General features: G+C 40.0%; 1 protein-coding gene across 1 annotated transcript in view; it reads left to right on the top strand.

Moving 5' to 3' along the window:
• The first annotated feature begins 3,551 nt into the window (after positions 1 to 3,551).
• NR5A2 (nuclear receptor subfamily 5 group A member 2) overlaps positions 3,552 to 15,828 on the top strand; it is a 77,762-nt gene continuing 65,485 nt past the window's right edge. Inside the window, exon 1 of the mRNA XM_072127202.1 lies at positions 3,552 to 3,834. Within this exon, the coding sequence (XP_071983303.1) occupies positions 3,771 to 3,834 (64 nt within the window). The 5' untranslated portion in view covers positions 3,552 to 3,770. The remainder of the gene's footprint in view (positions 3,835 to 15,828) is intronic.

The following is a 15,828-nucleotide window of genomic DNA, read 5'->3' as shown; positions in this document are numbered from 1 at the left end:
TGTTCAGATCTTGTATATAGATCCATAGTTAGGCCCCATGCACACAAACTTCTGCCATAACCATAAGCTAGACCCACAAACAGCGGCTAATTCTCAGCCCTATAACTTTCTATTGACACATTCACAATGCTGTGAATGCAATGTATGGCACCGTGCCTAACCACATCGGGAACGTACTGACTGCCCATATCCCAAAAGATAATTGCCAGGCAGTAATTGCCTATGGGCATAGGTGGTGTGAGTGTCACATGGTTGCTTGCACATGGTCTGATATTGGGTTTCCTTCTCTTGGTCCTTTAAGGTCCTGAATTGGGTAAGTATCAGTAAGGCCAGGCCGACAATGGGCACGGGTCAACAAAAGTAGCTCTCTATGTTGTATCATAATGTGTATTGTATTCAGCTGTCAGACTTGTGTATAACTATCTATATCTAGAGGTATCAAAAAAGTAACCCTTCTGATGTTAGAGGCCATTGAAGTCCATGAAAGATGGATACAAAGTGTATGCTGTCCATATAAGGACAGTGTCATCACTTAGAGGAACACCAACAACATCAGCATCAGCCAATCACAGGCTTCTGATGATGTTCACTACTACTCCCCTTTCAGCGGGAGGGGAGAAACAGGAAGAGGTATCCCTCTGTATGTTCATGCAATGGAATATAGCCTAGCCTTCCGTTGTAAGGACACGTCAGGAATCCACCGCAATATGAAACGCGTTATGAAGACAGCCCAAGGAGTTTAGTTTACCTGACATACAATGTACACACATACAATGAACACTTGCATTGCTATCAATGGGAAGTTCTCTGTCAGTCAAAATTAAAGGGGTTGTCTGAGATTAAGCAAAAATAGTGAAGTGTCTGGGAGGCTGCACAAAAAGGAAACATGTACTTACCTCTACCCCGCTCTCCTGGTGTTCCATGCCCCGTTCCCTCAGAGCCATGCTCCTGTTTGTTTTCAGGGGCACAACACATTGGCACTGACAGCTTCCAGCTGCCTGGGACAACCACCCATCCTTTGATACAGCACTGGGACATAGGGACAACACATAGGACACCAAGAGCACAGGAGGAGGTAAGTACATGTTTATTTGTTTTGTGCAACCACCCCCTTTAAGCACAGCGAGACAGATTTATTAATTGCATTTTAATGATAAATATAATGTAATTTTCATAATAATGTTTAGTAAATCATATTCTGAATGACAGAAACCATTTGAATCATCAATTTGATTTACATGGATTATAGGTAAGAAGACTCACTGCCTGTTGTATTGGCCAAATCATCTGTGTGTCTATTGATAGTTGAACAAACATGCTGATAATGATCCAGACATTTTTTATAGGTTTACTGCAGTACGATTGGGTCCTTTTCCAACAACAGAGCCTGTGATATCAAGTAAAGCACATTGCGTGTGTGATATCAGGCAGCATTATCAATGCAATCCCAGAACTTTTCTCCTTTGGTTTCAATTGTTTAACAGTTTTCACAATGTTACAAGACAATAGGCTCCTATATATTCACTAATGAGCTGATAGTGGTGTTAACAAAGTCTTCTTCATCAGTTGACTCAATAGAGCAGTAGATATCAGCAGGCAGATTTTAGGAGCATTTGTCCATGGGTCTGAAGCCTGTCTGAATAGTGTGTTGAGCCGATGCATGGCCCTTACACAGCTATACAGTAGTCATGCAAAGCCCTATAGGCCTCTCAGGCTCTATAGGAGATGTATGATTTTGTTTGCTGCAGTTTTCTGTCTTCAAAAATGTCTCCAAGTTGTGGCATCTGCTTATTTGTGCCAAATCATTGACCAGTTAAAATGTGCCTGTCAACCCCCCTGACATGTTTGTTTTATTAAATAATTGTATTCGTTATGGACTAACAATTCTGGATCATCTTTCCTTAGATATCTGATTTGTATAGTTCCTCTGTTATTCCTCCTAGAAATATATAAATTGATAAGTACGGCCCTTTCATACTAGTATTGCAAATAGTCATCAGAGTCTGTCTAGAGTCTTATCAGGGTTTGATCATTGGTCATTTTCATAAGAGTTAAAACATTTTATTAATCAGAGTTTGTTCAATGTGTCAGTTCTTCACACTAATGTGTATGCATTTTTCACTCGAGTAATCACAAATGAACGGCATATATCTAATTTATGAGAAAAAATATTCAGAATTGTGATTTTATGTCATGACGGATCGTCTTAAATTTTCGAAAACTAAAATGAAACTTTTTTATCTTGCCCATGTTATAAAGAGACCCAGAACATTAAAAGAAAAAGAAATAAAATCATGACAATGATAAATCTAAACACTAAAATAAAAGTCTGTATGTTCACCAAGAGTCACAATTGACTTTACACTGATAATTCCAATTAATAATAATAGAGGGATAAACCATGTGGCCCGCGCTATGCACTGTTTAATTTTTCTCCTCGCATCCGTGCTATTTCCTACTACTTACCCCACATCCTAGCATTCACATACAGTATAATACCCACCCCAATGCCCACCATTAGTGCCCCCCACATCATATGATGCCTTATACAGTACACTGTATAACACTGTATACACTGTATTACACTGTAAAATATTCTCCAGCCTGTATAACACCCCTTTGATCCCCCACCTATAATGCCCTACCTTTTTGTACCTCCTATCCCTAATATTGGTGTCCCCTCCATCTCCATACACTATGCCCCTCCCCCCACCTCCATATATTGTGCCCCCACCAAATTCACTGTGGTCCTCCTCCTCCTCCGTACATTGTAGAACATTGTGACCCCTCTAATCCATACATTCTGCCCACCCCTCCTAACATAGTTGCCCCTCATGCATACATTGTGGTCTCCTTTTTCATAAACATTTTGGGCATCCTGTTCGTCCATAGATTGTCCCTGCCCAACTCTCCCATTTCCGCCACAGCAGTCCTGCTTCATCCTCTGCCACTGCTATATGCAGCACTGGAGCCAGCATCAAATTGTGCCCTCCACCCTTTTCTGCACACTATGGCAGTAGAGGATCTATGATGATGTGGGGAGCTGTCGGCTCTCTGCATCAGCATTGCATTTAACAGTATCAGCGTCCAGAGTACAGTTTCAGCCCTGGACAAACTTCACCCGCCCAAGACAGCGGGACAGAGCCCAAAATCACAGGTGGTTGAAAGGTATGTGACAGCTGTACAATGTCATAGAATGACAGTATATTAGGGAACTGATACAATACAAGTCACAGCTTCCCTTTAATGTAGATTATGCACTTGATTTTTGAGAATGAGAAGATCTATAAGAAAGGTGTTTGGAAACGTTAGAGGACGCCCGATAGACTGCTATCCTATCCACCTTTATAGCTCGCCTCTACCATTCTGCTTTAAAGTTAATCATTTGTTTGCTTCTATCTAGCAGAACTTCTTATCTCCTCTCCTGTCACTTTACAACCTGACTTCTCTTATCACATTGCAGTGGAGCATGTGACCTGAACCAGCCAATGGAGCCCAATAATCTCACTCATTACATCCCATCTCCAAATGGGACGAATGGTTTACAACAGGTCAGTAATGCTCAGAAGAGTACAGAGTCCAGGCTGAGAAATACCTGTTACTTTCTGTACTAGGCATCAGGAAAAAAAACCTCTATAGTAACTTTCCCTGGGATATGCCATAGTCCATCTCATTCCAAGGCCACAACATTACAGTTTTACAAGCAGTTCATTACCAAAATCGATGCCGTTTTCAAGGACGTGGACAATTTCTATTCTTTGGAGTTGATCATGGCTGCAAGACATGAAAGTGTCATCATACAAGAGCCTATGAAGCACGGATATCCGACACAGGGTAAGTTTTCAATCCTTGGAATTTCTGCAGCTGACCCGCAGGTGGCAGGAGGAATTCCTATGTTTCTACGTCTTCACGGACTACATGCCACCCAACGCATTGGGGATTTAGATTACACCATCACATTTGTAAGACTTTTTTAGGCTATTGTTAGAATTTTTTTATTTTGGCTACATGTGCTTATTTATACTGTTGATGCTGATGTGGAGGGAATGTCCCCTAAATAAAGAATAAAGGTTTGGAGAATTTGGAAGATAATTAAATACAATGAATATTCATATAATGTGAAATAGAGGAGGGGAATTGCTCTACCCTACTAGGACTTCTACAGTCTATGAATAATTACAAGATGTTTAACAGAATGGCTACATAAGATTATGGAGGAATAAAGGAGGTCTTAGGGTGAAATCTTGAGGACCACTAGGAGGAGTGAAGTATACGGATGAGAAATAGGTGATGTCATATGAGGTAATGAGAGTACTTGAAATTGTTTCTGAATTTCATCCCGACTCAATACAGATGTTTTTTTAGTTCTCCTTCTGTCACTTCCAATGAGGTAACAGAGGCATCAGCAAAGTTACTGGAACTGATCATCCGCCCACCCCATTATAATCACTCAGATGGAAGCGGGGTTAGAGGATGCAGCTGACATAGAGAAATATATTTCTACTGAGCTTCATATATAGTCTCAAACAGGGTGCACTGCATATATATATATATATATATATATATATATATATATATATATATATTATGTGTAATTTCATGGAGGTCTGGCATGGATGACATAGGCAGAAAAGTAAATGTTTGGAAGTGTTAAGTGCTGGGGTCTGGACTGTGTCACTTCTGGTCACTTTCCTAAGCTGTTTCCATTCATTTGCACTGTGTTAATGAAGTAATGAGTCCAGACCTATTTTATGCCATGTTGAAATGTCATCTACGTGTGAATGTGAAAGCAAGGTCACACCCCAGAAATTGCTACCACTGTGTGTTTAAAATGATGGCATCATACAACAGATGTAATCCAGAAGAGGAAGCAGTATGGTAACCCTACAGAATTTCAGACAGTCTCTTGTAATAGCCAAATGAATATCTTTGTATTAGGATACCTATATGACAATTGTCTATGGTAGAGCTCTGACTGTATTTTAGCTAATCAGGTGATCTTTCTAAGCCAATCAGTTACTGTATATTTAGTGCACACCCCTTGTTTGCTGCCAATCCATGTTTCTGCTATAAACCTGATACTTTGGGATAATATAAACTAAAGCATTCTGCTTCATTTGATAAAAAAAGGATATAAAAACACTGCAGTCCATGTACAGAGAATTTACTAACAATGGCGTATCATAGAGGTAGTATGTCATAGATAAGGATTCTTTATTGTAAGAGCAGAGAGACTATAGAAATCACAGCCACGGGATGTTGTAATGTTATTAATACACTGAACAAAATCAATAGGGAAAAACTAAATTGATCAAGAAATTTATTTGCTAGATTTGGAAACGGAAAGGAATTATATGGGAAAATCTGCATCTGCCACATGTTTTTTTTTTACACTTTTTACACTTACTCTTTACACTTACAGCTACTGATTACAGAATGCAGCAGCAGCTCAATCAACTATGTACATTTTTACTATGCAGAGTCCAAGACTTAGATTTCTTGTTTCACAAATGATTTGTGTACACTGTAGGGGCAGATATACTAAGACTGGCGCGATTGGTGCACTTGGCACATAATATGCAGGAATAACTAAGAGCCTTCAACCTCTTAGCAATTCTGTTGCAGCACGTATGTATCGCAATGTAAATCTACTCCACCTCCAAACTGACAAAAATTGCATCTACAACATGAATCAGTTGTTTGATACGACCTTGTCATTGTGCCCCACTCCACCCAGACCATTTTTTTTTAAGAGTGAAAAAAGTGCAAAATGGGCAAAAAGCTGCAATTCCATTTTCAACCCCATAGCAAAGCACCTAGTTATGTTGCTGCATCTGTAAACAGTATCATAGTATCATAGTATATCAGGCCTGAAAAAGACCCAAGTCCATCAAGTCCAACCTTTAAGAATTAAAGTTCTTTTGGTAATTTTAGATATTCAATTTCTACACTTAATGTCTTTGTAAAAATAATGCATAACATCATATGCGTCTGCATTCTGGAAGTATTTGTCCTGTTTACATACAATACCAGCACTCATCATCAGCCTCCTATCTGCCAGGATTGTCTCATGCAAGCATATGTCTTAAATATTCTCCCTATAAACAATTTAGCTTTTCCTGCCCACATGACATATGTATAGATTCTACGCAATGGCATATCCATTTACGCTCCGGTCGTAATACAGTCACTGCAGCCGTGATTTGCTCTCTATATCTCTTGTATCATTTTGAGAAATGTGACATGTTGAAATGACAATGTGATTTTCCATTGGCAAACCATATGTAAAATTGCCGAATTATGGAAATTGCAAGCATTCCCTTTTTACAGGTTTCTCATTTGATACATTTATCCCCATACAAGTATGGTGGTAAAGATTCACAACCATTCCTATTATTGCAATATAGCTAAAATGAATCATGAAACTACTTTAGAAATGTCTTATAATTCTATGTCTACAGGTCCCATCTGTGCAGACCTATGGGTTTTCACTGCACCACTAAAAATACATGTGGTGCAGCCTGACCAACCCCCCAGAAAATACATCTTTACATTGGACCCCAAAAGCTTACTGACTTACATTTGATAGTTTAGCAAAAGTTATGCAAAGTTATGTAATAATAATCTTTATATAGCGCCATCATATTCCGTAGCACTGTACAGATCATAGGGGACATATACAAATATAATAAAACATGACAGAGCACAAATATTCATATGGAACAAAATGAATGGGGGCCCTGCTCACAAGAGCTTACAGTCTATAAGGATGAGGGGGCGAAACAAGAGGTAAAAAGCTTATATAATGGTCCAGCCATTCTTCATAACGTAATAGAACAAAATATAATATAATAAATAGAGGTGCTGCTACTTGACCCAGTCATCAGGTCTATTACAATAGTGACATAGATGTCTACATAGGAACAGTATACACTACTACAGGAGAGCATTATTTCTGTATCAAATGATGAGTTTTTAATGATTCTACAAGGAGCCCATGTGACATGGGCTCCTTGTAGAAGTGTTACATTCAATTGAGTATTGAGTTCGTCTAACTAATTCTAGGATGTTATAATTACAAAATCCAAAAATTACAAAATGCCATTTCCCCTTCTAACATGCACAATAGTTGTACAATGTGCACAATGCCCTGACGTAAATCACAGCTCCCACCCTCTAATCCTTTCATTTGGCATACTAGACTTCGGCCCCATGTATGAACAAATACATTCAGGCTTCAGGGAGAAGAAGTCACAGTGCAACTACTATAGATGCATAATACATAGGACCTGCCATAGACAGGAAAGCTTCCTACAGATCCCTTAGGACTTCCAGGATTACAGTAAAATACATTTACACTTAAAACCATGTTGAATCCTTTCCCATGTGTATACAAACACTGTCAAATGGCCTTTGGTCTAGCCACTCCAGTTTGCAAGATCTGGAAGCCTAAATTGCTAGTTATATGTAATTAATATTAATAATAAAGGGACACTGCAGCACACATGGCACCCACTGTAGACTTACTACCACTGTGTCACTTATTCTGTTGAATTAGATTGTCCCCCTTTAATCAACAGCCCCAGGGGCAATCATAACAGTGACACTTTTAGGAGACCTTAAATTAGTGGATTTGAGTAGATTAAAAAAGCAGTACGGATTATTGTTATAAAAACCCATACATAGATTTTAGGACATTGGGTCTATGGCTGATATTAACACTATAGGGCAGTGATGGCTAACCTATGGCACTGGTGCCAGACGTGGCACTCAGAGCCCTTTCAGTGGGCACTCAGGCCATCACCAGAGATGACTCCAGGTATCTTCCTGCAGTCCCAGACAGCTCAGGACTTGCTGTGCACAGAGCTATTTTAAAGTGACAGTTCTACCTGGGACTATTTTCTGCTTTATTGGTGTCCTCAGGGTGCTGGTATCAATGAAAACTGTGACAGAGAAGGGAGTATAAATAACAAATAAATTTTTTGTGTTGGCACTTGCGATAAATAAGCGGGTCTTTGTTGTAGTTTGGGCACTCGGTCTCTAAAAGGTTTGCCATCACTGCTATAGGGGGTCTCTTAACTCCCCTGAGTGACATGGGAAAGTGACAATTATTTAGGTATAGCCATATTATGGAAGCTCAGGAGCCGAAACATTACTGCTATGGAATTAAAATGACCACCTTTTTAGTCAGTATCTTAGCTTTTGGAGATCTTTTTGAGTGCTGCTACTTTCCTACATATAGCACTGGATGACCTAAAGCCTGGCCCTTATTGATGTGACCCATGTTTTACACTTTCTGTCCTTTGTTTGTTCTACTGGGACTTTCTTCAAGAATAATATACCAAACATTTTCCTGCAGTTCTCTTGTCATACGGACCATAGCTCTGTAGTATGGGTGGAGGCAAGTCACTCTATTATAAAGGAAAATATTCTACAACAGAGCTAGGGTACCATACACATCAAGTTACAGATTGGTGACATGTTAAAGCCGCGTGAGGGGGGTATATACAGGAGTGGACACTACTCTAGTGTCACCCCAGGGAGATAATGACATATGAGGCTGCGGTCACATGTGGTGTTAACACATCCATTTTCAAACGCATCACAACAGTTGAGAAGAGGAGATTTGCCTAATTACATTGCTGTCAACAATGCATTTACAAAAGACATGTGTTAACAAGATGTTAACATCCGCTAACATAGGATTAACAAAGTAGTATGTTGACACAATGTTAACATGTTAACATTTACAATTAAAAATGCATGCATTTTGTAAACACCATGTTAACAACAATGTACTAAGGCAAATCTTCTCTTCTCAACTGTTGTGATGCCTTTGAAACCTCATATGTTGTGATGCCACGTGTGACCTGGCCAATAGAAGTAACCAATAATTGAAAAAAAAATGTAAATGCAAAAATTTATGAATTAAAAAATTAATAATAAAAACCCCAAACTTTCAATGCCCAACAGGTACATGTGCAAAAGTTTAATCATTTGCAGCATGTGACAACAGGGTCAATGACAAAAATACTTCCTCTACACCTGCCATGGACATTTGCAGATTTTCCCCTAAAAAGTCACAAAAATAATCAAAAAAAGTGATACATTAGTGAAAAGTTGCACGGAACATCTGGAAAATAAAGATACATAAGGCACTGCACAAGGTGCAGACCAACAGCAAAAGTCGCAGAGAAAAGTTGCAAAAATGAGACAATTAGGCCCGTTCCACACTTGCGAGTGTGATGCGATGAACTTGCATCACACTCGCAAAGCAAGCTGCCAGGAACGCACGGCCCGAACGCTGCATCGCGTGCAAGCCAAAGGCTTGTGCAGGGTTTTTACTCAATGACAGGCGGTCTGTACATGAACCTCTCCCCATCAGGTGTGTATCATCAGCGTATGAAATAGAAATAGATTGACCAAGCTGGAAACTTAGGCAGGAATAGGATCAGATTTATAACTCCTGGCTCGGGCAGTCATATGTACAGGGGGCCATGGAAAAGATATATATTGATAAATACATGGGGCCGTGGGGATTCAGACATGGACATAAACCCTTTTTACTTTTCCAATTCCACCATAGAAATGTCAGTTTTTCTCAACTAAGCATGCATGTTATTTTCCCTGGCGAGAAAGGAATGGAACACAAAGAGTTAAATTATTACATGTCTTATTTTTCCCCTGAACATCTGCTGTAGGGAGAGTTGGGAGGTCTCCATTTCCATAAGATCGCTGGCTGGTTACGTCAGTATCAGTGAATTCAACAGAATTTTCTCTCCTCCGTGTAGGGACATAGTCTGGACATAGCTGTATCTCCTGTACACACTCTCTACGTATATTACCATCCCTGCAGCTGTTTCTTTTATACGTGTATGTAGTCTGGATGTATCAAAGTGCAATTGTGTATCTGTGTATTTAAAGGTATCATTATCACTTAAGCTAATACTTGTGATAGTGTTTACTGGGAGTCATTCTATTATACTTCAAATGTTTAGCACTGATTTTTATCTATCTGGATTTATTAGACTTCTTAGATAAGAAGGGTTTGTGATAACCTTTTCTTATTCAGGACTAGTTTAGACTGGACAATTCTGTGCCAGCAACAAAACCAATTTGGAAATACATCCCTACAATCTTTTACCTAGGTATTGCACTTTATTTGTAGTTTTCAGTGGCAATATGGAAATCCCCCATCTTTACATTTGTACAGGTAGAGAAATAGAATGATACTGTTGTTATTCTGTTTTTATATCAGTTTTAAATTTAATTTGTTTCTTTTTACATAAAAAAAAGATATACAGGATAAAAGCTGCTGACATTATGTCACTGTTGAACCGCTTATGGCTGAATGGTTTGGGAGGTAGCTTAGTGAAGGTCGTATTCACCTACACTGCAACCCATGAGGAGGTTCTCTAAGGCCACATTCACCGTACATACGTCCCCCATAGACAGCAATGGTCGCACATGGCACCGTACCGCTCCACGAGTGTATGGCCCGTACCCCCTGCATTTCTGTGGAGAGGGGTCACCCCTCTTCCTCTTCCGGCAGGCATACTTTTGTGTAAATGTAGCCTTAGGATCATGAATTCAATAAATATACTAAGCAACTGAACACAAAACAACACATGCAACTGGCAATGCAATGGGGCAAATAAAAAAAATAGCAATAGTACTTGAACAAGGAATTGAAGTTCAGGCTGCAATATACAGAATTACTGGAATTTAATCCTGTTACAAGGAAAAAAAACAGGCAAAAGTCCTGAGAATATGGATCAATATGGATTCATGGACAAAATGATCATAAATCATAGTTCAAACAGTAGGTGCTCTAAATCCCCCTAGGCACTTGTTATTTTGATGACCTCTCCACACACCTGGCCCCCCACAGATAAGCTGTCCCGCCATCCTCCAGGCCCTGGAACCTATACAGTATAAAAAGCCAAAAGCAGAAAGCTCCATCCATTGTATAGGGCCAACACAGTATTAACCCCTTAACGACGTTTGGCAATGTTTGGAGAGGGTTCACGGGCTGAACCCCCTCCATACCCGGAGGGTGTTTGCTGTATATTGCAGCAAACACACCGATAACACCAGCGATCGATGCTTGCACTGCTGCCAAAGGCTCCCCGTGACATCAAGGGGGAACGGCGATCTGGTCACATAACAGCCTTGGGTCTAAATTTAACCCTTTCATTAAATTGTAATGAATAATGAGGAAAATCTCCATATACTGCCATACTGTAGTATTGCAACACATGATAAGATCAGACAGTAATATACAGAATACACACTAAAAACCATAAACATGTTAGATTTCGGCGCGTCCCAAAATGTCTGATCTATCATAATATAATAACTTTTTTTCCGCCATTTAATCCTGTAACTGAAAATAGCGCCCAAAGTTAAAAATGGCACTTTTATGCCAAATTGAAAAATATAAAAAAATTCAATTAAAAGTGACCAAAAGGCTGTATAGTCTGAAAAATCATAGCATTGGAAACATCATCAAAAGTAGACAACACACACAGCTCCGTACACTGAACTATGAAAAAGTTATTAGCGCCAGAAGATGGAAAAATTAAGAATTTTTTTTTTGTACAGGAGGTTTTAATTTTTCAAATGTATGAAAAAATTATAAAACTTATACACATTTGGTATCCCCTTGATCACAATGACCCAAAGAACAAAGTAGACATGTCATTTGTGGTGCACAGTGAAAGACGTAAAATCCAAGCCCACAATCCAATGGTGTAAATGCGTTATTGTAACCAATTTCACTGCATTTGGAATATTAAATACTGTTATTATGAAGTACAATTTGTTAAGCATAAAACAGGCCACTCATACAGCTCTTTACATGGAAAAATTTAAATTACATGGACTTTTGAAGGCGGGGAATGAAAAATGGAAATAAAAACAGAGACTGGTTGTTAAGGGGTTAAAAATGACAGGGGACCAAAAGCTGCTTTAACCACAATAACTCTGTCCCCCCACTCCCCATTACCACTTCCAAATCATGTTTCTTTCATGGCTCAGTGAGGTGGCTTCATATATATATAACTAATGAACACTCGTGTAAAATCATACAGACGTAGAAAGTGCCAGAGGAACATACAGTGTAACCTTCCTATATACTCTATGTATATATATACACTCACAGCTTGTATAAACACATCAATATACACATTGGCATACATACTGACACATATATTCATAGAACACATCTATACACATAAGCACATGTTTATATAAATATACACACATACATTGTGCATGGATACATTTCACAGTACTAAATACACATTTCATACACACACATGTGCAGGAATCAGAGGAGGAGGTATCTTTATCTTCATACAGGAGTGAGACCTGAGCTGCTGCAGTCATCCTTCTCTCCTTGTCCCGACTGCTGTAAGGTATTGCATCACACAGCAGGGAGGGGCCCGCAGCGCCCTCAGTGCAGCAAAGATGTCTGTGTACAGGAGAAAGCTGCTGCTGCTGCAGGTAATACATGATTCTCCAGACTGCTGGCCGAGCTACTGACCAGTAAGACTCACCATGGTGTCTACTAAAGGCACACCATAGGCAGGGGGTCCAAGAAGGGAAGGGGAGCCTGGGCAATTGTCCTGACTCCTGAACAAACTCCTGGACATGACTTTTTGACAGATCTGTTTCACAGGCCAATACCAGAGGGTCACCTGCATAAGATCCTATGGCAGTCTGCATGAAGTAGGGTGTTGGTAAATTGAGTGGATGTTGTACAACATATCCAGTGTATGAGTGATATCTGCTCACTGAGTGAGGTTAGAAAAGGTATATAATGTATATTATATATGAGTGATGTATACTGCAAGTAAGACATATGAACTGCATGTGTAACACTTGTGTAATGTGAGAAATTTTGACAGCATTTATGTGATGTGTGAGTATTTATGTAGCAGACTGTAGTATGAAGAGTCTGTATGTGTATGTTTTACTATTCTCACTTTCCCTTCAGTTTGCTGGAAAAAGGCAAAGCATGTTCCATTTTTTTCTGTTTTAAAAAGCAGAAGGGATTCTTACATTTTTTACTTTAACACAACCTTAAAACATAATGGGGGACATTTACTATGGCGTTCCCGCCAGTTTTGTGGCGCTCTCACCGCATGTTCTGCTCTCCGACCTAATTATTAGCTTACTTTTTCCGCCTATTCCGACTCTTCTCCGAATAGGGGCGTGGCTTTGGCGGAGTGGAAACTCAGACACAATTAATATGTGTCGCAGCCATTTTTTGGCGCTGTTAACTGGCGGAAAGTAGACCAAAAGAAGTTTGGGACACAAAACAATGCTATTGCACTGTTGCCTGTTCTCCGACTGTTGGACACATTTCTGGTGCTCGGGACAGAGTTTGGTCCCAAAGACAGAAAATGGTCTTGGCGCAGAAAATGTATCTGCACAACTCCACAATATTAATGTGTATCTTCTCTCCGAGAGCAGGTCAGTAACAAAGCCAGTGCAGACACCGACACTTTATGTAAATGTCCCCCAATAGCCCACATTTATTCAAGTGTCTGCGCCAGTCTTCTCTCTGACTTTGCACTAAAAAGAATTGCTTGTACGTGTATTTATAAGGTGTCTGCGCCAGTTTTGTGTCGCGGCTGCAATGTGTCCAACAAGACAGAAAAAATGAGCACCTAAAGGGACCATAGGGCTTAGTCAGAGTTTACAAAACAATTCTGCAGCATGAACAAAGCATGAACACTAGTTTTGACAAATGGGGGCCAGTGAATACAAAAGGAACCTGTTTGTGACCATTAGAATGAAGATTTTGTTAACTAGCTTTTCCATACCACTGCGTTCCAAATTTCTCAGAATATAGCTGTAAATCTCTGTAAGACCCAACCTTTGGCCCAATTCCACAGAATGCTGGAGGGCAACACTCGGTGTATTGGTGGCCACAGATTCATTAATATTGCCAGCCAACGTTTGCATACTGCAGAAAATTAGGCCAGTTTGATTTTGAGGTGAGCCCAAATTTCAGTGTAGATAGCTATTCTGAAGCCTCAGAAAGTTGGGTAAGAATTATTGTAAAGCTACAATGACATATTAGTATACCATACCTTAAAGAGGTATTCCCAGGAAGACAAATTAAAGGGGTTGTCCGAGACTTATTAAAAAAACAAAAGGTGGCTGGGAGGGGGCTGCTTAAAAAAATAAAGATGTACTTACCTCCTGGCCCCCTCCGGGTGTTCCGCGCTGCTGTTGCTCTGGTCTGTGCTCCGTGTAAACAAACACAGACGCAGGAGTAGCACTGGATACAGCTTCCAGCCGCCCGTGGCCAGCCACACACACCTGTCCCTATTCACAGAATGGTATATGCGGGATCCAGTGCTCCAGTGTGGCAAACAACACATCACAGCATGAGGAGAGGTGCAAATTACAGGCAGATAAGTTCTTTATTCGGGGAGATGGCGGGAGGTACATTAAATCTAACAGTGTGTTTTGGAAGAGCAGAGCTGACTGTGTCATTGTGTGTAATATGGATCTTATCATCTCATCTCTGATCTGTCTCATCTCTCTTTCTATGTGTCAGATACTAGTACAATGTTCAGAAGGTAAATGAAAGTGAGGCTATTTGGATTTTCACATTAAAAACACATAACCCACATGGTTTTAACAAAAAACAAGATGTTATCTGTTTTTAATAATAAGAAATTGTAGGTTGTATTCATGTGCATTGTTCTATGAGACATGTTTATAACGCCGAGACGAGACGCGGAACGCGGGGAAGGTGAGCGGGGAAGGTGAGGGGGAGGTGGAGAATGGCATACTTACATAGGTCCCCGCTACCGGAGACAGCAGATCTCCAGCGGGAACTGCAGACTGACGCGGCAGAAGTTGTTCGTGCCGCGTGGTCTGCAGTTCCCGCTGGAGATCTGCTGTCTCCGGTAGCGGGGACCTATGTAAGTAGGGTCCGCTGCCCTCCTATAGGGCGCACCGGACTATAAGGCGCACTTTGGATTTCCAAGGAAATCCAAGGCTTTTATGTGCGCCTTATAGTCCGGAAAATACGGTATACTTATAGTAAGAAAATTAAATGGTATTTGCAAATTTTCCCATAAAGGGTTAATGTACAAGTGAACATTGACTCACACTGCAACACACCAAGCCATGATTAAGATGCTTTTATCAAACGCGTAGGATAGAGGTGGTCTTACGCATCTGTTCTCTCTTTATTTCGATTAGACTGCCAAGATGAATATGCTTTTAACGAAGAAATAAAGCTAGTAATATTTGTATTTTTACCCATTGCTGGAGCCAGAGTTTTTGAATTTCTTTTCCTAGGCAAATTAAAGTGAATATAAAAATTTTACCCTGATAATCTTACCACATTGTCAGCACACAGAGCTTAGAGAGTCCCTGCCCACACTCAGGAATTGTAAAATGACCTTCTATAGGAGCAAAAAAAACAATTAAAATTATTTCGCGGGCAAACCCCTTTAAAGGGGGTTGTCCATGAAAGAAAATTCTCAAATTTAAATTGCTGTTTTAGCTCCTATAACTCCGTGATGGTCAGTGTAAAATTCCAGAGTGTGGGCAGGGACTCTCTAATCAGACACTTCATGATTCATCGGTTCTCTAAGATGCTGTGTGCTGACAATGTGCTTAGGTTATCAAGATTATCAGGGTACAGGTTTTATCCACACTTTTATTTAGCTTCTGAACATTGTACTAGCATCTGACAAATAGTAAACAGAGATGAGACAGATCAGAGATGAGAGATGATGTGATCCATGAGATATGTATAAAATAAATTAAACTCTCAGCTCCACTCACTCACCTAAT

The sequence above is a fragment of the Engystomops pustulosus genome, chromosome 10 (genome assembly GCF_040894005.1).
Source record: "Engystomops pustulosus chromosome 10, aEngPut4.maternal, whole genome shotgun sequence".
NCBI classification, from domain to species: Eukaryota; Metazoa; Chordata; class Amphibia; order Anura; family Leptodactylidae; genus Engystomops; species Engystomops pustulosus.
This window is presented reverse-complemented; position numbering and strand designations above follow the sequence as displayed.